At 39.3% G+C, this 24,957-nt stretch overlaps 1 protein-coding gene across 7 annotated transcripts in view; it reads left to right on the forward strand.

The window, feature by feature from the left end:
- EPS15 (epidermal growth factor receptor pathway substrate 15) overlaps window positions 1-24,957 on the forward strand; it is a 138,699-nt gene that overhangs the window by 107,708 nt on the left and 6,034 nt on the right. For 4 of the 7 annotated variants that reach the window (XM_013999405.2, XM_005665438.3, XM_013999407.2 and 1 more), the window contains exons 16-23: window positions 242-445; window positions 2,497-2,613; window positions 2,761-2,851; window positions 5,867-5,902; window positions 7,315-7,448; window positions 12,066-12,135; window positions 21,380-21,456; window positions 22,767-22,929. In XM_013999405.2, the coding sequence (XP_013854859.1) occupies window positions 242-445; window positions 2,497-2,613; window positions 2,761-2,851; window positions 5,867-5,902; window positions 7,315-7,448; window positions 12,066-12,135; window positions 21,380-21,456; window positions 22,767-22,929 (892 nt within the window). The remainder of the gene's footprint in view (window positions 1-241; window positions 446-2,496; window positions 2,614-2,760; window positions 2,852-5,866; window positions 5,903-7,314; window positions 7,449-12,065; window positions 12,136-21,379; window positions 21,457-22,766; window positions 22,930-24,957) is intronic. The other 3 variants (XM_021096667.1, XM_021096669.1, XM_013999406.2) reach the window with 1 other exon arrangement.

The following is a 24,957-nucleotide window of genomic DNA, read 5'->3' on the forward strand; positions in this document are numbered from 1 at the left end:
TTAAACTTCTTGGAGCTGTCAAAAGATGTACAAAAGCAAACCCCTATATACTGAAATTTCCAGAGGAAAGCTTACTGGGATGGATTACTGAAATTTTTTCTTTAAGTCATGCTGCATTTCCTGAGATTTCTCCTTAATGGAAGCAAATTTATTCTTGACCAAGTCTAAGCATATAGTTATTTTTATGTTACATGTCTTTCTAGTAATAAATTCTGTTTTGTATTATACTTTGTCTTGACAGTTACAAATGAAACTGATGGAAATGAAAGAACTGGAAAACAATAATAATCAATCAAATTGGTGCAGTAGCCCACACAGCATTCTTGTAAATGGCACTACAGATTATTGCAGCCTCAGCACCAGCAGCAGTGAAACAGCCAATCTTAATGAGCACGCTGAAGGCCAGAGCAACCTAGAGTCTGAGCCCATACATCAGGAGTCCCCAGTGAGTCTAATAGCTCCTTAACTTTCACAATCGTCTTCAGGAAAAAAACATTGACTCAGATCAAAGTTTTGTTGACATCATACCTAATATAAATATGTGACCTTGCTTCATCTGGGACAATTGAGATTTTTTTTTTTTGAGAGACAGAGAGTGGGTTCTCACAGTTTTACCTAATGTAAAAATGTAATTTTTAATGATCCATTTGTTACAGAGCATGTTTTCGAAACAGTGGTTCTATAGATAGTAACTTTTTAAAATAGTTTTTAAGTACTCTCACCCAAAGCTGCAAGTAATTCTCTATTTCATAATGTTGAGGACATTTATTTACTAATTATTTGGAGACTACCAGCTAATGCAAGTGTGCAGTAGTGTTAGCGTGAAAGCTGCAGAGAGAAAAGACCTTTAACCCTGTCAAGCATACAGCCTAGCTGTGTGTGTGACACCAGGTTAAAAGGCTATGAAAAAGTAAGCATAAGGTATTCAGGTAGAGCAGCTTAGAGGAGGCTCAGAGATGTTGGAAGGAAAGTTTTACATGTGACCTTTCAAGTGTGGAGGGGTTAACAAAGGAGAAGGTGGTACATTCCTCGCATAAGCATAGGTATGAGATGGGAAAAAATACACTGTACAAGGTCATGAGAAGCTGTCGGAGGATATTTTTTGCTAGTGGGAAGTGTATTGGTGGGAGATGAGGCTCTGGTACTTAAGCAGAATAGAGGTGTCTGTGACCCCCTCCAAACTTGTTGAACTATAGTGTCTGGGTTGGAGCCAAGTACATACATTTTAAAAACAAATTCTGTGGGTGATTATGATGTGTACCTGGATAAAAATGACCACTTTTAGGTCAGAAAGGGCCGGAGAGTAAGACATTTGGATTCATCTTGAAGCATTGGGGAATTTGTCTTATTACAGTGAGTAGCCATTGAATTTTTAAGCAAAAAGTGACAAGATTAAATTTACCTTTTAGAAAATGTGGATAACGGAGAGCAGGACTGGACACACAGGGATATATTGAGAGACTGTTGGAATGGTTTCTGTAAGAATTGTTTTAACCTAGACTTAACCAATTACAGGAGGGATGATGAGAAGAATACAAATTTCAGAGATATTAAGAATGGAAAATTAACAGACTTGATTTTATTTAGATACTGTAGTCTTGGATATATTACACGATATTCCTTTAAGTGCAAAATGCAAATTACTAAGTTATCCTTCTAAGATACAGGGTGTATGAAATGAACATTGCCCCTTCCACTTTTTTTTTGACCTTGCCTGCAGCATGGGGAAGTTCCTGGGCCACAGATTGTAGCCTTGCCACAACATTGACCTAAGCTGCTGCAGTGACAACCCCAGATCCTTAACCTGCTGCACCATAAGGGAACTCCATCCAGGCCACTTCTTAAGCCTTACTATCTACTGATCTAAATCCAGAAAGCAGTGGGAAGCCCCTTGAAGGACTTTAAACCAGAGGGTCAGGATCAGATTCACTTTTTAGATCTATTACTTTGCCTACTCTAAGAAGGATCAATGGAAGGACACATTAGAGGCAGGAAGGCAGTTGGAAGGTTATTACTACAGTAATCTGGACCAGAAATGATGATATGGTAAGTGGATGATAGTGACAGTAGGGAGAGGGAAGAGGGAAGGATTTGAGAACAAGGTAGGAGGTAGACTCAGCAAGACTTGGAATCTAGCTTGGGAACGACCAAAGGGAAGTAGTTAAGGAAGACCTGAAGTTTTCTGGCCTTGAAAATTTTTTTTTTCTGGCCTTTTGTTTTATTTTTATTAGAGTACAGTTGATTTACAGTGTTGTAATTTTATTTTAATTTTATTTTAATTTTTATTATGGTCGATTTACAGTGTTGTATGGCCTTGACCGACTTTGATGCTTGGTGATACCATTTTCCTAAGAAAGATTATATAGAGGCAGGCATTCGGTGAATAAGTTCTGTTTGTCTTTTTAAATTTTTTAGTAATTTTTGGCTATTTTTTGTCAGTTTCCTCTGCCAAGTAGAAAATACATTGTTAGTCCATGCAGAATTAATATTTTGTAGGCAAGAAGTAGTCCTGAAATACTGCCTTCTGGTGTGACTGATGAAAACGAAGTGGTGACTGCAACTGTTAATGAAAAAGTTTGTCCTGAATTTAATAGTGACGGACATTCAAAAGAGGTAAAATAATTTTATATGTAAATGTTCTTATCACTGGCTTCCCAAGATGGGTTTTGATACATTACTTTAGGCAACATGTTATTTTATTTTAAAATGTAAAAACTTTGGTTTCTAAAGCTTTTTTTTTTAATTTAAAATTATTTTCAGGAAGATCCATTTAATGTAGAATCAAGTTCACTGACAAATCCAGTTGCAGATTCAAACTTGGATTTTTTCCAGTCTGATCCTTTTGTTGGCAGTAAGTATTCTTATTTTTATATTATTGATTTATCAGAAAGGCTTTTTTGTTTCTGTTTTTGTTTTTGTTTTGTCTTTTTAGGGCCACACCTAAAAAGACCACACCATATGGAAGTTCTCAGGCTAAAGGTCAAATTCTAGCTGCAGCTGCCGGCCTACACCGCAGCCACAGCAACTTGGGATCCGAGCCACATCTGTGACCTACATCACAGCTCATGGCAATGCCGGATCCTTAACCCACTGAGTGAGGCTGGGGATCAAACCCACATCCTCATGGATACTAGTCAGGTTCGTTATCAGTGAGCCACAAGGGGAGCTCTCTATCAGAAAGGCTTAATTAATTAATGCATAAACTATGTAAGAATTAGGCTTTGAGAACCTACTTGTTAAAACAAAAGTAGAAGGGAGAATGAGGATTTATATGCTCAGATTTTAGTATTTGTCCTCTTTTAGGCAACTAAATCCCAGAACTAAGTCTTGGGTTATGTCTTAAGAACCCCTGATTAAGAGTATGCTTCTTTGTCAGAATAGGGGCCAAAAGAAAGAAAGGAAATTGGGCATTCTTAAGTCAACCAACAATTATTTACCAAAAGTGCCAACACCATGCTTTTAAAACAGTGGTTAGCAGCCCAAATTCCTACTCTTAAGGTGCCAACAGTCTTAACTGAAGAAACATAAGTTTAAAAAATTAAAATATCTGATGTCATTGTAAACTACATTAAGTACTACTTGTGTCAAAGCTCTTTTTGCTTTTTATTTATTTCCAAACTCACCTTGTGAAACTGATACCTCAGTTTTTATCAGTTCTAAAGATGAGAAACTGAGGCATATAAATAGAAGAATTTGCTTAGAGTCAAGACAGAAATGAGCCTAGAAATTAGAACTCTCTTTTTTTTTTTTTTTTTTTTTTCTTTTTTTGCCATTTCTTGAGCTGCTCCTGCGGCATGGCATGTGGAGGTTCCCAGGCTAGGGGCTGAATCGGAGCTGTAGCCACCAGCCTACACCACAGCTCACAGCAATGCCGGATTCTTAACCCACTGAGCAAGGCCAGGGATTGAACCTGCAACCTCATGGTTCCTAGTCAGATTCGTTAACCACTGAACCACGACGGGAACTCCTAGAACTCTTTTTAAAAGAAACATCTTTACCGATAGATATAAAATGTTAAAAGATGTATAAATTGAGCATTTGAAGTATACAATTAAATGGTTTGTGTACATTCACAGAGCTGTATAATCCTCACTAAAATCATTTTGGAACACTTTTAATCACCCCACAGAGCAGCTCCATACCCATTATAAGTCACTTCCAGTTCTCCTAACCCCTAATTCTAGGCAGCCACTAATCTACTTTCTGTCTCTATGGATTTTCATATGTATGAAATGATACACTATGGGGGGGGGGGGCTCTGCCTGTGGCAGGCACAAGGTCCTGGGCCAGGTATCAAACCCACACTACAGCAGCGCCCAACCCACTACAGTGCCAACGCCAGTCCCTGTACCACAAGAGAACCCCAATATATGTTTCTTTTTATGTCTGGCTTCTTTTACTTAGCCTAGTGTTTTTAAGAGTCACTTAAGTATCAGTATTTCATTCCTTTTTACTGATGAATATTATTATACTGGACGGATATACTGCATTTTACTTATTCACTGGTAGACATTTGAGTTGTTCCCGGTTTTTTTCACTGTTATGAATAATGCTACTATGAACATTTATGTGCAAATTTTTGTGTGCACATATGTTCTCATTTCTCCAGGGTATATGTCAGATCATGATTTTCTATGTTTAATCATTTGAGGAACTGCCGGGCTGCTTTCCGGAGTGGCTGTACCCTTATACATTCCCACCGGTGATGTATGTGGGTTGCGGTTTTTCCGTATCTTTGCCAATGCTTGTTACTATCTAGCCTTTTGATTATAGCCATCCTAGTGGGTAGAAGTGGTGTCTTATTTGGGTTTGATTTGTCTGTTGTTGAACATCTCTACGTGCTCATGGGCCGTTCATATATCTTCTTTGGAGAAATGTTTTATTCAAATCATTTGCCCATTTAAAAATTGGGTTGTTTGTCCCTTTTTTTGTTGACTTGTAAGAATTCTTTACATGTTCTGAATAGCAAGCATATGATTTGCAAATAGTTTCCTGTATTCAGTGTTGTAATTTTGATGAGGTCTAATTTATCTGGTTTTTTTTCTTTTTTCACTTGTGCTTTTGTTTTTTTAATTACTCAATGAATTTATTACGTTTGTAGTTGTACAATGATCATCACAATCCATTTTTATAGGATTTCCATCCTACAACCCCAGCACATCCCCCCACCCCCTCACTTGTGCTTTTGATGTCATATCTAAGATGCAAAGTCATGAAGACTGACTCATGTTTTCTTCTAAGACTTTTGTAGTTTTAACTGTTATATTTAGGTGTTTGATCAATTTTGAGTTAATTCTGTGTATGCTACGAGATAGCGATCCAACTTTATTCTTTTACATGTGGATGTACAGTTGTCTCAGCACCCCTTAATGAGAAAACTTTTCTTTCCCTCCATTGCATTGTCTTCATAGTCTTATCAAAAATTAAATGACCGTAAATGTGTCAGGATTTATTTCAAGACTCTTCAGTTCTGTAAACATTTTTAAAAATTTTACTTCAGTGAAGCTCAGTGTCTTTGATTCTAAAGTGGTGATGGTAATACCCATCCAGTACTCCTGTGAAAAGTAGAGATTTTGTGAGTATCGTTCTTGCTGTCATGACTGCCTTTCCCCTCCATCTGTTAACCTCAGCTTATGGTCAAGAGGTAAGTGTGGCTCTAATTCAGATTTGCCTCTATTATAAGGTATGTTGACGTCCTGTCCTTTCTCTTTACTATTGTAAACATTTCCTAAAGGCACATGGTATTCATTGTCTTATCTTCTTTAGTTACTGAAACAAACTTTTCTTTGTTTTAAAGCTACCCCGTAAGTAATGGTGCCACAACAGTAATTATTATTTTGTTTTCTGCTTATTTATTTTATCACAGGTGATCCTTTCAAGGATGATCCTTTTGGGAAAATTGGTTAGTATATTCTTGAGGTCCATTTTGGCTTTAATTTGATTCCACTTAATTATAAGCTTCTGTTATATTTAGGAATAAGAAATCACAGTTGAGTAGTCATAGGAAATGGACTTTTAAAAAGTTCACTCTTGAAATCAACCTAAGGCTTCGTTAAGATGTTATATGTGCCTGGTATTTTCATTTTCAGAGAAAATGTGGTAGAGTTTTATGAATTTGCTTAATAGACTGTTAGCTATACATTATAGAAAATGGTATTACTGTTTATACTTTGATGCTTTTAGTAATATTTACACTGATTTCTCCTTATTAGCTAAGGATTAGCTGAATATAGTGATAATACACTACTATAGAGTTTAGAACTTTTATTTTCTTAAAATAACAGCCTATTTGAATAAATAGGGGAAAAGTAAACACCTTAAAAATTACTAAATGTCAGGCTTTTTAAGATAATCTTTCTCTGGAGTTTTTACATTAGGATAAAGCCAATCTTGTTTACCATTTATTATTTTAAAATTAAAGTATAGTGGATTTACACTGTTTCTTCAGTTTCTGTTGTGCAGCAGAATGACCCAGTCATACAGAGTTCCCTGCGCTGTACAATAGGACCCCATTTATTATTCTTCCCAAACCTGTTCCAAACTATTGGCCGTTACCCTCGAGCTCAGAGAGAGAAATACATTCAGAAGCTTTTGTTGTTTCTTTAGTTATGATAGCATAGAATAAGGGTCTTAAATTGGGATCACTTGAAATAATTATATGCTAATTTTAAAAAGTAAGTTTATTAGGTGAAAGACTGTTTGTCTCTTATCAAAACCACAGAGGAATCTGTATTCATCTCCCTACCCCCAAAATTAGAGTCACCAGCTAGAGGAATTATTTAAATCTGGCATATAGGTAACATTTGTGCAGTAAGTGTTGGAAGTATTGATTTGCTTTGAGTGAATGATGAACACATAGGAAAGAATGTTAATTAAAGCTATTCAGCTAAATGCAACTGTCTATACTTTTTTTTTTTGGTCTTTTTTAGGGCTGCACCCATGGCATATGGAGGTTCCCAGCCTAGGGGTTGAATCGGAGTTGTAGCTGCCAGCCTATACCACAGCAATGCGGGATCCAAGCCGCTTCTAGAACCCACACCACAGCTCACAGCAATGCCGGTTCCTTAACGCACTGAGCAAGGCCAGGAATTGAACCTGTGTCCTCATGGATACTGGTCAGATTTGTTTCTGCTGAGCCGCCATGGGAACTCCCTGTCTATACTTCTTGATGACCAAATAGTCATAAAGTACCTAATTTAGATTCTTCAGCAGTTCAAAATGTCTTTTAATTAGGGCAGTTGTCATGCCTTTAGGTGACAGGAAATTTAGCGTAATAATTTTTTAGTCTCTCATATTTGTGTTGTATTTTCTCAGATCCATTTGGAGGTGATCCTTTCAAAGGTTCAGATCCATTTGCATCCGACTGTTTCTTCAAACAATCTTCTACTGACCCTTTTGCAACTTCAAGTACTGACCCTTTCAGTGTGGCCAGCAATAGTACCACATCGGTAAGTAGGAGGGTTAAAAACTGTTAAATGGATAACAGATGTTCTGAGTGAGTTTTTGTTTGTTTCATTTGTAAAAGCAGGCAGTTTATTGAGTAGAAAACTGGTGAAATAACAAAATCATTAATTATTGCTAGATAGTAGATTCCTTGAGGGTAGAAGCAATGTCTTATAAAACATTTAGCACATATCCTTGCCTGCACTGTGGTTAGGATTAGGTGGGTTGATAAATATATGTTAACTTCAGCTTGATGGTCAGAAAATAAAAGGGAAAAGAGACAATGAAAAAAAATGATAAGCAGTTTACCTATGAAGTAGATTACTATTTGAATCATCTTTCAAATCTGAAGGCTATAAATAATTCAGTACTCTAGACAAGAAAATTATTTACCAAACTGCCACTAACTCCTAGGAAAGAGAATCATACACCTTCCTGGTAAGTCCTGCTCCTTCCACATGGAAATATCAGGCATATATGATGCAAGTGAAGGATTAATTGGCCTAGTTTATTTTGTCTTTAAGATACTAAGTATATAGTGGATCTTTTGGGTTCCATATGCAAATAGATGAGTTAAGTGACTTTCTTGAAATGCACAGTGCTGAAAGAATCCTCCTTTAGATGACGTCTGAAGGACTCCATAAAAATTTCAGTCTCATCAAACCCATCTACTTTTTAGTTCAGACACCTCAAGCACCCACAGGAATTGAGTAGAATAACTCGTGTCATCCAGATATCAAGTGCACCCTCCAGAGGACCAGATATTATCCCGTTTGGGGATATTAAAGATAAGTGATTAGAAATGCATAAACCAGTCTTTAGTAAAGCTTTTTAGAAATGGTTGGTATGTGTTATTGAAATAATGAAATCAATTTAAAAGGAACAGTATTGATTTTTTTAAATCACTGTTATAGACACATCTGGGATATTATTCTTATAAAGAAGTATAGATTCCCAGTAAACGCCACCTCTCTTGATAGTAAACATTGGGTAGCAATCACCATGCAATCACTATTTAATAATCGTATACTATGATTCAGGTACTTCTGTGTGCTTTACATTCATAGTTTCTGATCTTCGCATCAGTCTTGCAGAGGAGGTGTTGGTGTCCCTATTTGACAGTGAGGACACTGGAACTCAGAAAAATTAACGTTAACTGCACTCATACATCTAAGTGTTTTATCATCTAGAGGCTTTGAAAAACAAAACCTTTATATTATAGATAGTTAAACACATGCAGAATAGAGTAATATAATAAAATATTTTAACTTTAGTGTATCTATCACCCAATTTCATGGGTGGTTATGGATGGTTTTGGAGGAGGTTTTTTGTATGTTTTCTTGTTTTGTTTTTTTAATTTTTATTGAAGGCCAGTTTTTTGAGGCATGTTATTTCATGTATATAAGTAAACCAGACCTAGAAAGGAACAGTTGATTGATAGACCTGTGAAGCAGAAATGTTGTCTTTTAGCACTCTTAGATTAAGAATACTTCCTTAAAAGAGTACTTAATTCTTTTAAGAATAATAGACTTTGGTCTTCATGAATTGCCTCCTTACTGTATTCAGCAAAGAGCTACTTGGCCAACACCTGGTATTTTCCACTGATGTGAAAGTAAGCAAATGCCTCTGTAACTGAATATTTGTGGTTTCTACCGGCTACTGGATACTCTGTTTTCCTCTAACACTTAGTTTGCAGTGTAGACCCATTTGCCAAATTCTTTTCAAATTGGCTGCAACCTGAATTCTTTTCCTCTCACCTTATTTTAGCCTCTCATTATCCACTCATTGGTTTAGAGTAAAAAAAGCCAAAGCAGCTCTTCCTAATTTAAAAATAAATTTCTTTTGTTTCTCTCCCTAGTGAAATTTTTCTACTATTCCTTCTACTTACTTTTTCCTTTTTCTCCTCAGTTTTTGAAAGCCATCTTGCCCTTGCTGACAGCTTTTAATTTCTCCATTCAGAACAAAACTAAACTTGGAGTTCCGTGGTGGCTCAGCAGGTTAAGGATCTGGCATTGTCACTGTGGTGGCTCAAGTCACTGCTGTGGTGTGGGTTTGATCCCTGGACCAGGAACTTCTGCATGCCTTGGGCATGGCCAAAAGAAAGGAACTGAACTAAACACCACGTTGGTATATAATAACAGTTACATTTATCTGATCTTTTCGATGTGCCAGGCATGATGCTAAGCTCTTTTCATGTGTTAAATCATACCATCTAAATTTTAGTAATGAAAATTACTTTCATGTACTAAATTGCTTAATTATCAAACTGAACATAACATAAACATGTTATCAAACTGAACATGTTATCAAACTGAACATAACATAAACTAAACATGTTATCAAACTGAACATAACATAAACATGGCCTGCACAATCCATCCTGTTCCCTTTGCTGTCCCAATGGCCTTCTAAAGTGGTTTCACAGTGTATGATAAAGGAATAGAAATGAAACCTAACACACATGTAGGCATACTTGTTCTATTTCTGTCTGTAATAGTAAAACCTGAAAGCTATTGTTAAAAACCAGGCCTGTGGGAGTTCCTGTTGTGGTGCAGCAGAGACAAATCCAACTAGTATCCATGAGGATGTGGGTTTAATCCCTGGCCTCACTCATTGGGTCAGGGATCTGGCATTGCTGTGAGCTGTCATGCAGGTCACAGATGCGGCTCAGATCACACATTGCTGTGTCTCTGGTGTAGGTGGCAGCTGTAGCTCTGATTCCATCCCTAGCCTGGGAACTTCCATATGCCATGGATGTAGCCCTAAAAAGAAAAAAGGAAAAAAAACAACAACCCAGGCCTGTTGGTTTTTCCTTCCCTCAAAATGGAGCAATAATATTTAATGACTTAAGTTATCATATCAGTGACTGTCTCACACACTGTTTTTGTTGTTGTTATTGTTGTTTTGTTTTTTTCTTTTTACTGCTCTAGTTGTGGCATATGGGGTTAAATCAGGCTAGGGGTTAAATCAGAGCTGCATCTGCCGGCCTACACCACAGTCACAGCAATGCCAGATCCGAATCGTGCCTGCTACGTATGCTGCAGCTTGCAGCAACACTGGATCCTTAAGCCACTGAGCAAGGACAGGGATTAAACCCACATCCTCATGGATACTAGTCAGGTTCTTAACCCGCTGAGCCAAAATGGGAACTCCTCACACTGGTATTTTGACTATTAAGAGCCACGGAAAGTTACTTTGCTATCCAGACCAGCTGGATTTTTTTTCCCCCTTGATAGATATTTATTCATTCAGCAGATAATCAAAGTATAAAGTGTGTTCATTTTATAAAAATGTAAGTTAAAAAAGCATCAGTTAAAATAAGTACTGTCATTTTCAGTTCTGAAAACATCACTAGTAGTATTTCTTCCTGCTAGTAGTTTTAATGGGTCCTCTTTTATAAAAAGAGAATCTAAGTCGCATCATTGCTTTTCTCTTCAGATACACCCGTTTTACTGAGCTCTGCAGCCCTTTGACATTCAGTTGTAATATCCAACTTTCTGATGATTAGAAATAGAGCCTATAATACAGATAATATGGATGGTTGTGAGTCCGAGTAGGAGATAAATATTACAAAACTCTTTTTGTGCTCCTTTTGTCTAATTGTAACCAGGGCTTTTGACTGGCCTCTTAAAAAGAGCCTGCTGCCAGAAAGAAAAAGTGCAGTTTTCTTCCTAAACATGCAATTTATTTGACTGTGATTTAAAACCAAAGTAAAGTAGGAAGGCAGTTCAATAGTCAGAAACGCTGGCTTCTGGTAAAGTCCTCCCTCACTCACCCTTGCCTTGATCCCAATTTTTACATGGCTTATTACTGAAAGTGGCTGAATTATTTTACCAGAAGACTCTTTCTCTCTCATGTACTCAATAAAATTAGAGGAAGCTGGGTGAAGGGCATATGGGGAGTCTCTGTACTATCTTTACATCTGCTCTAGAAATCTAAACTAATTTCAAAAGGAAAGCTAAAATAGTGTGCACCTATACAAGTAGCAAAATCATGAGGGAAAGAAATGGATACCACCAATGCCAGGATAATGGTTATCTCTGCAGAGGGGGGAGATGGCACTGTGATTGGAGAGGCGCACATGGAGTTTTCTAAGGGCTTGGCAGCGTCCCAGGAGGTGATTCCATAAGTGTTCAGTTGATACTTATCTGTTAAACTGTATTCGAGTTTCATACACTTTTCCGAATGTATGTTATGTTTCATAGTAAAAGATTAGAAAATGAGGAGTTCCCTTTGTGGTGCAATGGGTTAAGAACCTGACGGCAGTGGCTCAAATCACCATGGAGGTGTGGGTCTGAACCCTACCCTGGTGTGGTGGGTTAAAGGATCTGGTGTTGCTGCAGCTGCAGCATGAGTCGCAGTTGTGGCCTGGATTCAATCTGTGGCTCGGTAACTTCCAGATGCCATGGTGGCGGCCATAAAATTTAAAAAAGAAAAGATTAGAAGGCGATATGTTTTAATTTAATAAGATTGCAGATCAGTAGGGGGAAGCATTTGTTCCTAATGCCTTGCATTCCTTAATTAATTTAGAGTTTATAAAGAATATTTTCTTTGGTGTGGCAGTGAGGTATTAGCTATGAAATGCTGCCTCTTTCAGTCATGATTTTGTGTAATTTGTTTAGGTAGAAACATTAAAGCACAATGATCCTTTTGCTCCTGGTGGAACAGTTGTTGTTGCAGCAAGCGATTCAGGTAAGGAAATAATTTATCAGTTTCTTTGAACAGTAAACATTACCCTTTCTTTAAGCTTCTTTTTTTGGTCTTCAAATATATTTGTCCTATTTACTTACTGATGGCTTTAAAATTATTGCATAGTTATATCTAATTGCATTCTACCAATAATAATGATGATGAGTATTTGTGTGTCACTTTCTACATTTCATTCATTATCTCCTTTATTGTTCATGCTAAGGGTCTTAATATGTACGCTACCCAATGTCGGTAAAATCAATAAAAGTTGTTTCTGTTCTATAAAAGGTAGTGTTGCTTGGCAGTTTCAAAATCAGCATTGGCGACTATGGTCTTGACTTAAATTTAAAAATTAGTGGCTTCCCATCGGTGATGATCATGGCTTTACAAATGGTACATGGAGTCTGTTAATAATACAGAGAAGAGCTAAAAGTCATTCTAGCATTCAATCTTTATGCTTTTATTTATGGATCTAATTTTTCATTTATTCTTCTAATAACCTTTTGAGTAATATTCCCATTTTAAAGATCAGGAAAGATCAGGAAACTGAGGACCAGAACATTAAATAACTTGATCAAGGTTATACAGTGTACTAGATTTGAACCAGGTGAATCCAAAATTCAAACCTAAGTCTAAAAGCCTTTTCAACTAAGTAGAGTTACTTAGTTACTTCTTTCTCACTATACATTTAAAAATAAAACAGACCAGCTCTTGTGTAGAAGAGTGGGGAATTGGAGAGAAATAGACTCAAACATGTGAATAACTTCAATATCATCCTGAAAATAAGATGCTTTATTTTTCCAAGTAAAAGTAGAGTGAGTTCTTCAGCACAGAAATTTGCTGACTACTATAAATTGAGGATTGTGAGTAGAGAAAGAGTAGTAGAAATGCATTTATGATTTGGATTTTTGGTACAAATTGTAGCAAGATGAGATTTAACAGTGTGCATTATTTGTTTTCAGCTTGAAAATTAACTTTCAACATGAGTAACAAGAAGAAGAAATGTAAAAAGCAGATATGTAAAAAACAAGATTTAATGTAGTGCCGGGTTTTGATTTAACCCAAAATTTAGAATGACAGGGAATCGCTTCTCGGCCTTTTGGCTAAGATCAAGTGTAGAATGACGGGGAAATAAGATTTCTGAAAGGCTCATTGTGCTATTAGCAGTTAAATTATATCTTTTTAAAAATATGTGTGTTTTTTTAGACTCATTGAGCTGATGAATTAATTGTTGCAAGGACTATTGTGTGATTAGAAAGGATAATGTAGAAAAATAAAATGAAAGGTTAGTATATTTATAATTAACTCTAGATTGCCCACCCTAAGGAATGGTAAATGCCATAGGAGTGCATTAAGGCTGCAGAAGTGTAAAGGAACGGGATATCACCTCCATTTGGGGCAAATCATGAATGATTTCAGAGCAGAAGGTGGCTTTTGTGGTGTGCCTTGAAAGAATGGGCTGCCTAAGTAGATTTGGAGAGTGGTAGATCAAAGAGATAACATGAGCAAGGGATGGAGGTGGGACATAGTTGGCATGTTCAAAGAAAAACAGGCATTTTAGTAAAGCGTATTTCGAGATAGAGGAATAGTCAGGTTAAGGCTGACGTGGTAGATTGCCCTTTCACTCGAGGTGTCTGTTGCCGTCGTTGGTCTTCTCTTCCGTCCCAGTTCCTAGCTCTTTCCTATAGAGTGGCAGAGGGAGTGACTACAGTAGCCTGAAAGGGGATGAAGATTCGTTGTCGTGTGTCATCACCGTAGTAGATACCGTTTATTGGGTCCTTGCTTGACTCCAGCCTCCATGTGCCAGCCATTTTCCTGCATGTGGTCTGGGTGAATTCTCACAGCCACTCCCTGAGATCGTTGGTATTATGTTTAAAGTACAGACAAGGAAGATGGAGAAATGGGAGATGAAGCCCTTTCACAGGGTAAAGAAGGTGTCTCGGGTTTCCCACCAACCCCTTCAGTCACTCCTCTGTCTCCTTTGCTGGTGTGTCCTCTTTTCCCAGCTGCTTTATGTGGTATTGCTCTAGGTCTGAGGCTCCAGACGTCTTTTCTTCTCTCTCTGTCCTCCTTGGGGATCTCATCTGGTCTCATGCTTTTATACTCTCTCTATGCTGATTTCTAGCTAGCCACATTTTCCCCCTGAATTCTAGACTCATATATCCAACTACCTATTGGCATCTCCACTCAGATATCTCATAGATATCTAACTCAACACGTCTACCACCAGACACCTAATCTTCCTCCCCAAACCTGCCTCTCTTGAATCTTTCCCTGTCTTAATTGCTGGCAGTTTCATCTTTAGCATTGCTAAGATCTAAAACCTTAGAATCATCCTTGGTTCTTCTTTTTTTTATAATACTCTATCTCTAATGTATCAGGAAATCTTACTGGTTCTGCATTCAAATTACAGCCAGTAAAAGCCATACAATGGGCTAAACCTGTCTTATAATATCTCATCATTATTCTCTTCTGCTTCAGCCACACTGCCGTTCTTGCTGTTGCTCAAAAATCAGGCTGGTGTTCCTTAGGCCCTTTGTCCCTTAGCTGTTCCCTATTCCTTGGATAATTATCCACTTGATAATCTCCATTACCTCTAACAAATTTTTGCCAAAATGTGGCCTTCTTACCTAGCCCAGCACTCCCACTATACTGTTCTCTACTCTTTCTTATTTTATTTTGACTTAGTACTTTCCAGTGTACTGTATAAATTCTTTTTCTTTTATCTGTCTCTTCTTCCTCCCACTAGATTTTGAACTGCACAGGAACTTAGATCTTTTTACTCACTTAAACCATACCTGGGTACGTTACAGGCTTGGAGTTTCTCTACATCCATGTCAACATTTACGACTTTCTATTTGTTTGTTTGTTTTTTATAATAGCCATCTTAATGGATGTGAAGTGGCAGCTTATTGATTTGATTTGCATTTCTGTAATGACTAGTGATGTTGAGCATCTTTTCACATGCGTCTTGGCTATTTGTACATCTTTGAAGAAATATCTAGTCAGGTACTTTGCCCATTTTTTAAGGACAATTGTTTGCTTTTTGTATGTTTTCATGGCTGAAGATAGTTTGACCTTTCAGACCTCCCTAATGGGTCTTGGTCTTCTGGGGTTTGTGAATCATACTTTGCCAAAACTACTGATCCAGTATGTTCTAAAAAGTTTTCCTGGAGTTCTCTGGTGGCCTAGAAGTGAAGGATTCAGCATTGTCACTGCTGTGGCTGGGGTTCAGTCTCTGGCCCGGCAGCTTCTGCAGGCCTCAGATACGGCACACACACACAAAATTCTGTTGCCCTATATTGTGCTCTTCTCTGTTCCTTCAGGCAAGTTTGCTCCCAGGAGGTATCTGGGACAGGTGTCTCCTTTTATTCAGAACAAGAACAGGAGAATAATCTCAGTGTTCTGGAGAAAGAGCTAAAGAGTAGAGGCTGTCTTTTTAGTTCCATATTTAGCCTGGTGCTTCTGCTCTTCTCTCAGTACACACTTCCTGTGGTGGTGGTGTTCACCTCTGTGTCTTCAACTACAGCCTGCTTCCTGATGACACCTAGGTATTTAGTCCCCCATCCCCGAACTCTCTCCTGAGCCTCCAGTACCTTCAGGTTACCTGCTGGATGTTTCTCCGTATATGTCAAGCTCAGCAATGCTTAAAACTGGCAGTCGTCTTTTTCAATTAGCCTCTCCTGCAAAGTATAGTACAAACAATAACAAAAAGCAAAGGTTTTTATATTCTACTTTCTACATTCTTCATTCTACAAAAAGCAGAAGTTTTTACATTCTGCCTTCGTATTCCGCTTGCTATACTAATGACTCTATTATTGGCCCTCAGCCAGTCATCCTAGACATCTTCTCTGTCATTCCTCACCTCCAGTGAATAGTCGAGTCTTACTGTTTTACCCCCGAGTGGACCCTGATTGCCTTTTCTTCCTTATACGCAGCTTTGTTTGGGCCCTCATCGTGTGTTACCTGGGTTATGATATTAAACTGCCTCCAGGCTCTTTACCTGATGATCTGTCACCTGCATGACTGCTGGAATTACCTTTGTTAACATTTGATCATATTACTAACAAATCCAAGTCAGTAGTCCTGTGCTCCATATCTGTGTGTATATATGATTTTATTATTATTTATATTTGTAGATTTTATATTGTTATAAACATTTATATATTCTGTATTCTTTAATATGTTGTCTGTAATGTGGTGCAGATCTATGTCTGAAGGTAAAGTTGTCCACTCTAAGAAATGTAAAACAGTACTGAGCAACCTCTGAATATCCCATCTCTGCTGTCCCATCAGCCTTCCCATCTGTCCCATCTGGCATGACCATGCTATCCCAGCTAGCATCACTGTCTGCGAGTCATCCTAGTTGCATCCATACTCTCTCACCCCAGAGCTTCCGGGGCATAGCAAAGCCTTGCCAATTGACTGCCGAAAAAAATGAGTAAATGATTTGTCTTAAATCTGCTAAACTGTCATAAGATTTTGAATTGAATGGAAGTACAAACAGTCTAGAGAGGGATTATCATCAGTAGGACATGGATGCTTGAGTCCAACTTCCAACTGTAGACAAAGAAAGAAAACTTAGAGAAAAAGCAAATTTAGACTACTCAGTTCCTACATATACTTTATTTTGACTTGTAAATGTTCTTTTTACACTTCATTATAAATGAGATTAGTTCTGGTGCCAGAAAAATTTTTGCATGGAATATTTTAGTAACTCCTGACTAAGAAAACGTAGAACCTTTCCAGTTCTTAAGTTTTATAACATTCTGAGGCTATATAAGAGAGCACAGGGCGTCTCCAGAGCATCTTGGACGTCAGCATCCGTAAAATGCCAAGTAGGACTTCGTTTTTACAGGCAACGTCTCAGGCTAAGCATGCAGGTGATCCTGTATTTTATAATTCTTAGCCTCTGCTTTCTTTCCCGTTTCTTCTCTAATTTCCTCCATTTCCACAAACCACAGGCCATGACTGTGTCTTCAAGGCCACTTGACTTTTTTTTTTTTTGCAGCTTTGGTTCTCACTTAAGATCCAGTAAATTTATTTATTTATTTATTTATTTTGTTTGTTTGTTTGTTTGTTTTTTGTCTTTTTGCCATTTCTTGGGCCGCTCCCGCGTCGTATGGAGGTTCCCAGGCTAGGGGTCAAATCAGAGCTGCAGCTGCTGGCCTAGGCCAGAGCCACAGCAACAGTGATATGGGATCCGAGCCGTGTCTGCGACCTACACCACAGCTCACGGCAACGCCGGATCGTTAACCCACTGAGCAAGGGCAGGGATTGAACCCGCAACCTCATGGTTCCTAGTCGGATTCGTTAACCACTGCGCCACGACAGGAACTCCCCCACTTGACTTTTGAGTGGAAAAATGTGTGTGCATGAGCAGGTGTATAACAAGTGTATAGCTCTCTCTTCTCCCACTTCTATTCATCCACAAGTAAAAGAAAATAAAAGGTGTTTCTTTGTTTGTTTGTTTGTTTTTGTAAAACTTTTTTGCCCCTTCCACTGAAACCTAGGTGTTACTTCTGCTTTACTTTCTTTGAACTCTAACACCTACTGTGTACCAGTTATGTGCCTGTATCTCCTTGCTTAAATCATGAGTTCCTCGAAGGTAGATGTTGTATCTTATTTCCCTTAGTACCTAGGCTTGAGCATAGTAGAGGCTCAGTAAATGTAAGTGGGTTAGTGGGTCAGTGAGTGAGTGAACTAACTGGAAACTGGAGAACGTAGACCCTTTATGAATGACGAACATCTACGACTCAGATTCTTCATGAATATCTTTTTTTTTTTTTTTTTTTTTTTTTTAACTTAGGGCCCCACCTGTGGCATTTGGAAGTTCCCAGGCTAGGGACTGAATTGGAGCTGCAGCTGCCGTTCTACCCTATAGCCACAGCAACGCAGGATCCAAGCCAAGTCTGTGACTCGAGTCTGTGATCCACAGCTCATGGCAACCCCGGATCCTTAACCCACTAAGGGAGGCCAGAGGTCAAACCCGCATCCTCATGGATACTAGTCGGGCTCTTAACCTGCTGAGCCACAATGGAAACTCCCCATGAGTGTCTCTTAAAAGTTTTCTGTGAGCATGAGTTTCATTGTCTTAGCAGTTTTGAACGGGTCACCGGGGAAAGGGGTTTCTTCCTCCTCCCAGGATTCTCTGGTTGACAGCTGTTCCCTGGGGATTATTTGTGAGCCTCCCTTAATTCTTTGTTAGTCAGCTGGTTGTGCTAAGAAATGTTATGGTATTTGTCTAGAAGATCCATAGTAAATAGATGGTTTTTGTCATTTTTTTCTCTCAATATTTTCAGTAAATATGAGTGTCTCCTATCTGCCCGACCTAGTGCTAGGCCTTGAGGATACAGTAGTGAACAAAACAAAGTTCCTTCCGTGCAGAGCTTATGTAAACAAGTATGTCATATGTCAGATACTGTTGAATGCTACGAATTAAATCAGGGTAAGGGGGCTAAAAAGTGATACCCCTAAAATGTAGCTTTATCATTCGCACCTCACAAAGAAAAGTATGTCAGCATTGTATGATCTCAAATATATAATAGAAAAAATACTAAGAAGAAAAGCTGTTAAAGCAGTATGCTAAAATATTGGTAAGGCTTCTTTCCTTTAAAATGGAACTACTTCCATTGATACACAACATTATGTTAGATTCAAGTGTACAGCAAAATAATTCAACATTTAAATGCACTGCAAAATGATCACCCCAATAAGTCTGTTTTTCATCTGTTGCCATACAAGGTTATGGATCTCCTTCACCCATGGTGCCCGTTCCTCAACCCCTCTGCTCAGGATTATTTCTGCCAATGAGATTATAGATGATTTTTTAAATTGTGCTTCAGTGTGTTTTTCCAAAGTGATCATAACCTTTATTCTTGGGGAGGAGAGGGTGCTAATGAGATCAGGTTCACATTCAAAGCCTGATTCTGCTGACACAGAGCTTCTGGGTGCGTCCAGCGGAAGAAAGCCGCCAGCTGAGCTTCGCTGTCAGTATTTCTGGGACTCCTGACCAGAGTCTCACAAACAATCTGAACAGGTGCACACTCAGTGAGTCCTTCCAGTTTCTGGACAGGCCTCTGCTTCATATCACCCGTGATCAGTATCTAAGTTCTTTCCAAATTCTTATTTTCCTGATTTGGGCAAAAGTGCTTTGTCATTCATCTGGGATACATTCCCCAGTGTTTGGAGCAATGCTGAATTGATCACTTATTCTGATGAAGAAAGTGTAGAAAAACTCTAGTAAATGTATAGCATATTCGTCATACACAAATGTCGTGTTTTTTATTAATGTCTTTCACAGTGTACACCTCATAATATTTTAGTCAAACCTGACCTGACTCAGTACTGTTGCGACGTACATTATGACTGCTTGTCCGAGCTGTGGGACAGTGGCAGAGCAGAGGATGAAGCAGAGCTTTTGATTCCTCCAATGAAATGAGCCCAACTCCTTTTCCATCATCACCCTTCTGCCAATCAGGAGAGTGTCTGCATAGTGCTCGGGCTGTACCCCAGCTGCCACTGCATCAGGAGTTATAGGAAGAGGAGGAAAAAGAAGGGAAAGCCTGAAACAGCACCCACGACGAGGCTGGGCCTCAGGCTGTGGGACTCAGCAGATATGTAGTAATACAAAGGCATTTTTATGGCTAAACCTGTGGGATTTCCTGTAACTCTGGACTTTCAACATCCTCTTCAGGTTTAGAGTTGTTAGTATATCCCTAAGAGACTGATTTTTCTCTGTGCTTCTACCCACCCCACGACAGTCTTGCTTACAAGCCAAACAAAAATAATATATATTCCCTGCCCCTCTTCTGTGTATGTCCGTGGCATACGCCTTGTTAGAGGCAAAGGCACACTTTACAGATGTAAATGGGTTGGGGAGCACACTTTCGTTCTAAAACTGATTTGAGTTAAAGATGAAGAGTTGAGGAAGAACAAGGAGTATTTTCTGTGCCTCTTTGCTCTGTCTCACCCTCCTTTGATGCTCTCTTTCCTTTTCTTCCTTTGTTTCTCCTTCCCTATGTCAAGCAGCAATTCCCATAAATATTCTTTGACTTTATTGGTAGCTCTTATGTCTGAACAGGCAAGGCCTATCTTAAAGTAAATCATTTTATTCCAGCTGGTAATGTTAGTCCATTTGGTAAGCGTACTGTGATGAAGCAGATAACTTCTCATGTCTGTGGAGCAGTGATTAAATACTGCTTTTGCAGTAACTGTTCCTTCTGTCTGGAATAGTTTTCTCTCCCCCACTCCATCTATTTAGCAAACTCTATCCTTTATTTAAAAGACCTAGCTCAAATGTAATAGGTCCTTTGATGTTTTTCCCAATTCTCCTAGACAATTAGTGACTTCTGCTACAGGGGTTTCATACCTCTCTCATAGTTCATTGAAGATTGGTTTTGTTGATGATGATTTTTTCTTTTTTCTCTCTTTTTTTTTTAGGGCTGCCCCTGAGGTATATGGAGGTTCCCAGGCTAGGGGTCGAATCGGAGCTACAGCTGCCAGCCACAGCCATAGCCACAGTGACGTCAAACCTGTGCTGCATCTGCGACCTACACCACAGCTCACAGCAACACCAGATCCTTAACCCACTGAGTGAGGCCAAGGATCGAACCTTTGTCTTCATGGATGCTAGTCAGATACATTTCCTCTAAACCACCACAGGAACTCCTGATTTTTCTTTTTCTTCTTGGCTACCCCGAGGCTTATGGAGTTCCTGAGCTGGGGATTGGATCCAAGCCGCAGTTTAAACCTACACCTCAGCTGCAGCAACACCAGATTCTTAACCTACCGTGCCAAGCTGGGGATTAAACCTGAGCCCCGGTGTACCAGAGATGCCCCTGATCCCATTGTGACACAGTGGGAGTTCCTAAGATTGCTTTATTCAGAGTTGCCATTGTGATGAGATAGGTTAAGAATCCAGTTGCAACAGCTCAGGTCATTGAGGAGATGCAGGTTTGATGCATGAGGTTGCCAGTTCAATCCCCAGCCTCGCTCAGTGGGTTAAGGATCCTGTGTTGCTGTGGCTGTGGCCTAGGCTGGCGGCAGTAGCTCCGATTCGACCCCTAGCCCGGGAACCTCCATATGCCCTGGGTGCAGCCCTAAAAAGCAAAACAAACAAACAAAAATAAATTCAAGACTGATATTTGGGACTAGATGTTTTTATTTGTCTGAAGTTACCAATCAAAAGAAGACACGAAATAGGATCTCTCTGTTCTATTTTATTGATTTTCTTTTTTCATTTTAGCCACAGACCCCTTTGCTTCTGTTTTCGGAAGTGAGTCATTTGAAGGTGGATTTGCCGACTTCAGCACATTGTCAAAGGTAATTTACAGTAATTAGTGAGAAAGTAAAATATACGGTGTTTCTGCCAAAGGGGCAATCCTTCCTTTCGATTTTACAACCCTCTTATAGGCATTGCAACTTGATTTCAGTCTAAGTCACAGCAAATGTTGATTTCAGACAGAAATGAACACAGTAGACATTTCTGTACACAAAGACAGTGATGATGGTACAGATAATTATAATTTGCTCAACAACTTTCAGACTTTCCTGTCTTTTTAAACATGTTTCTTGCAGTTGAACTGCATTTCCTGCCTGTTCGCTCTCTGGGTCAATAGCTGTAAAACCTGAGCATTCTCAGGATGAATTTTACCATCTTATCTGCACTGGTTACTTGAATTCATGTTCTAAGGCTATTAGGGTTAGCATTGAGATAACTAGATAGCCCAGTGCTATGTGTCCACTGCCTGTTTCCCAGCATAGCCCTAGGATTGATTCAGGCCGAAAGAGTAAAAGCCGAGTGTATGTCAAATGGTCTCTATCACTGGTGCCCACCTGGGGGTTACCCCCCTACTCCCATCTCCAGGACATTTAGCAATGTCTAGAGACATTTGGGGTTGTGACAGCCAAGGAAGAAGGCTATTCATATCTAGTGGACAGAGACCAGGGCTGCTGTGAAACATCCTGCAGTGCACTGTCCGGCCCCCACAGTGGAAATTATGTCCAGCCCAAAATGTCGGTCATGCTGCTTTAAATACTGGCCTAAAACGTGACGTCCGCGTCATTAGAGGAAAGGGAATCCTGCATTACTCCATGCATTAGAAAGGCCAGGACTTTAGAACCACAGTGAGACTTGTCATTCTGTGGGATCAGTTAGCTTTAAAAAATGAACTTTCAAGTTGTCTTTAATGTTTTTCACGATACCTTTTTCTTTGGCATTAGTACTGAGTCTTTATTTAAGTGCACCAGGAATCGTGGCAGCAGTATTTTTTTTTCTTTATCATTTGGATAAGATATTTACTGGAATAAAGATGTATGTTAGTTACTTTAAAATGAACCTCGGTGGTTTTGTTTCACCAGAGGCTTGACAAACCTTTAATTCAGAATTGGCTTGTTTTGGTCTGATCTGTCACTCTTAATAAGTAGTATGTTATAATCACTGCTTATATAGAACAAGTAAAGCTTTTTTTTTTTTTTTTTCTTTTCCTGTTTTGGTCCTGAATGCAACGGTTAAAAACTAGAGTTGAAAGTCGTATAATACTGAAGATCATTCTTCCAAATGCTGCATAACCGTATAGAGTTTAGTTGGTATAATATATATAACTGTGTATAATATTTCTTTTCATACCAAGGTCAACAATGAAGATCCTTTTAGTTCAGCCACATCAAGCTCTGTCGGCACTGTGGTCCTTACAAAAAATGTACTTGAGGAAGCATCTGTCAAAAGTGAAGATGTACCCCCAGCACTGCCACCAAAGATCGGAACTCCAACCAGACCCTGCCCACCACCACCTGGTACGAGAGTTGGTACCTTTCCTAAATCAACTGCATTCCTTTTCCTTATGAAAAGTATTGTGTGGGCCTTATTTGTAGACTTTATGTAAAGGGTCTTAAAACAAGTTTGAAAAAAGACGGCCAAAGCCTACTACTGCTATGTTCTGTCCCGACCTCAATGCAGAATTACAGACATGTCCCTAAGAGTCCAGCCTGTGTAACTGTCATGAACTACCTTTATTAGTCATTTCTTTCTAGAGAGGCAGTAAATGAAAAAAGGAAAGAATCAGTGAAATCGCTTCCTTTTTGGAAGCTCATTGATTACCATCTGAATAGCAGTTTCCTGCACTTTGGTTTTGGTTTTTTTTTTTTTTTTACGGCCACACCTGTGGCATTTGGAAGTTCCCTGGGCCTACATCACAGCAATGGCAACACCAAATCTGAGCTGCATCTGCGACCTATGCAATGGCAATTGCTCGTGGCAATGCCAGATTCTTAACCTACTGAATGAGGCCAGGGATCCAGTCTGCATCTTCACAGAGACGTGTCGGATTCTTAACTTGCTGAGCTACAACAGGAACTCCCAGATGTCAGCAGTTTTAAAAGAAAATACTGTTTTTCTTAAAATATTTTACCTCACTTAATAAGAGACTCCTTTATTTTATAAAAGTGATGTTTTTGGTCCAGAAACAAATTCTTACTACTTTTTTGTTGTTTTTTGTTTTGTTTTGCACTGTACAAAAGAAAGGTGTTTTGTTTTTTTTCCTTTTCTAGGGCTGCTCCCTCGGCATATGGAGGTTCCCGGGCTAGAAGTCCAATCGGAGCTGTAGCCGCCGGCCTACGCCACAGCCACAGCAGTGCCAGATATCTGAGCCACATCTGCAACCTACACCACAGCTCATGGCAATGCTGGATCCTTAACCCACTGAGCAAGGCTAGGAATTGACCCCGCAACCCCATGGTTCCTAGTCGGATTCATTAACCACTGAGCCATGACGGGAACTCCAGGTTTTGTTTGTTTTTAATGAAGATAATAAAGTTCATGAGAATTGGTAAGAAGGCAATCCCCTGAGGAGTCATAGTGCTGCCAGGTTGTTATGTGAGAAGACACATCTTAATCATCTGTCATTCCTTGGTAAATTTTCAGCCACAGTAGTTGGAGATTTTTATTGTCTTTTCATAATAACCTCTTAATGGTATTAGGCAGACTTGCGAGGATGTGGGTTCAGTCCCTGGCCTTGCTCAGTGGGTTGAGGATCTGGCATTGCTGTAATCTGTAGCATAGGTCGCAGATGTGGCATAAGCCCCAGCTGCAGCTCCAATTGGACCCCTGGCTTGGGAACTTCCATATGCCACGGGTACGACCACAAAAAGAAGAAAGAAGTATGAGAGTCGATTTGCTCATTTAAGTTTAACACCTGTAGGATGCCAAACGGTGAAGGTATTTCAAATCCTGAGTAAACTAATACACCAGTGCTGTAACTACATCTAAGACTTCAGCAAAGGGAATATGTGTCACTTGTAGAAAAATCCGGGAGAGAAGGATAGTTCTAATTCTGGATATCCTCTGAGTAGCTCTCTGATCTTGAGTGTGTAACTTCACATATGTCTGAGCCTCCGCTACCTGAGCTGTTAGACGGTGGCAGTGACTGCGATGTTGCCTGTCGTCGCATGATTGTTGGTCAGATCCATGGAGATGAACGAGATATGAACATCTTTTATCATTGCTGTTACCAGCTTAGAACATCAGGTTTGAGTATGTCTTGGAGTTCCCATCATGGCGCAGTGGTTAACAACTCTGACTAGGAACCATAGGTTGCGGGTTCGATCTCTGGCCTTGCTCAGTGGGTTAAGGATCCACCATTGCCGTGAACTGTGGTGTAGGTTGCAGACAGCAGCTCAGATCTGGCATCGCTGCGCCTCTGGCGTAGGCCAGCGGCTACAGATCCGATTAGACTCCTAGCCTGGGAACCTCCATGTGCCACGGGAAGTGGCCCTAGAAAAGGCAAAGAGAAAAAAAGAAGGGAAAAAAAAAAGATTTGAGTATAT

Source organism: Sus scrofa, chromosome 6 (genome assembly GCF_000003025.6).
Source record: "Sus scrofa isolate TJ Tabasco breed Duroc chromosome 6, Sscrofa11.1, whole genome shotgun sequence".
In the NCBI taxonomy this organism is placed as follows: domain Eukaryota; kingdom Metazoa; phylum Chordata; class Mammalia; order Artiodactyla; family Suidae; genus Sus; species Sus scrofa.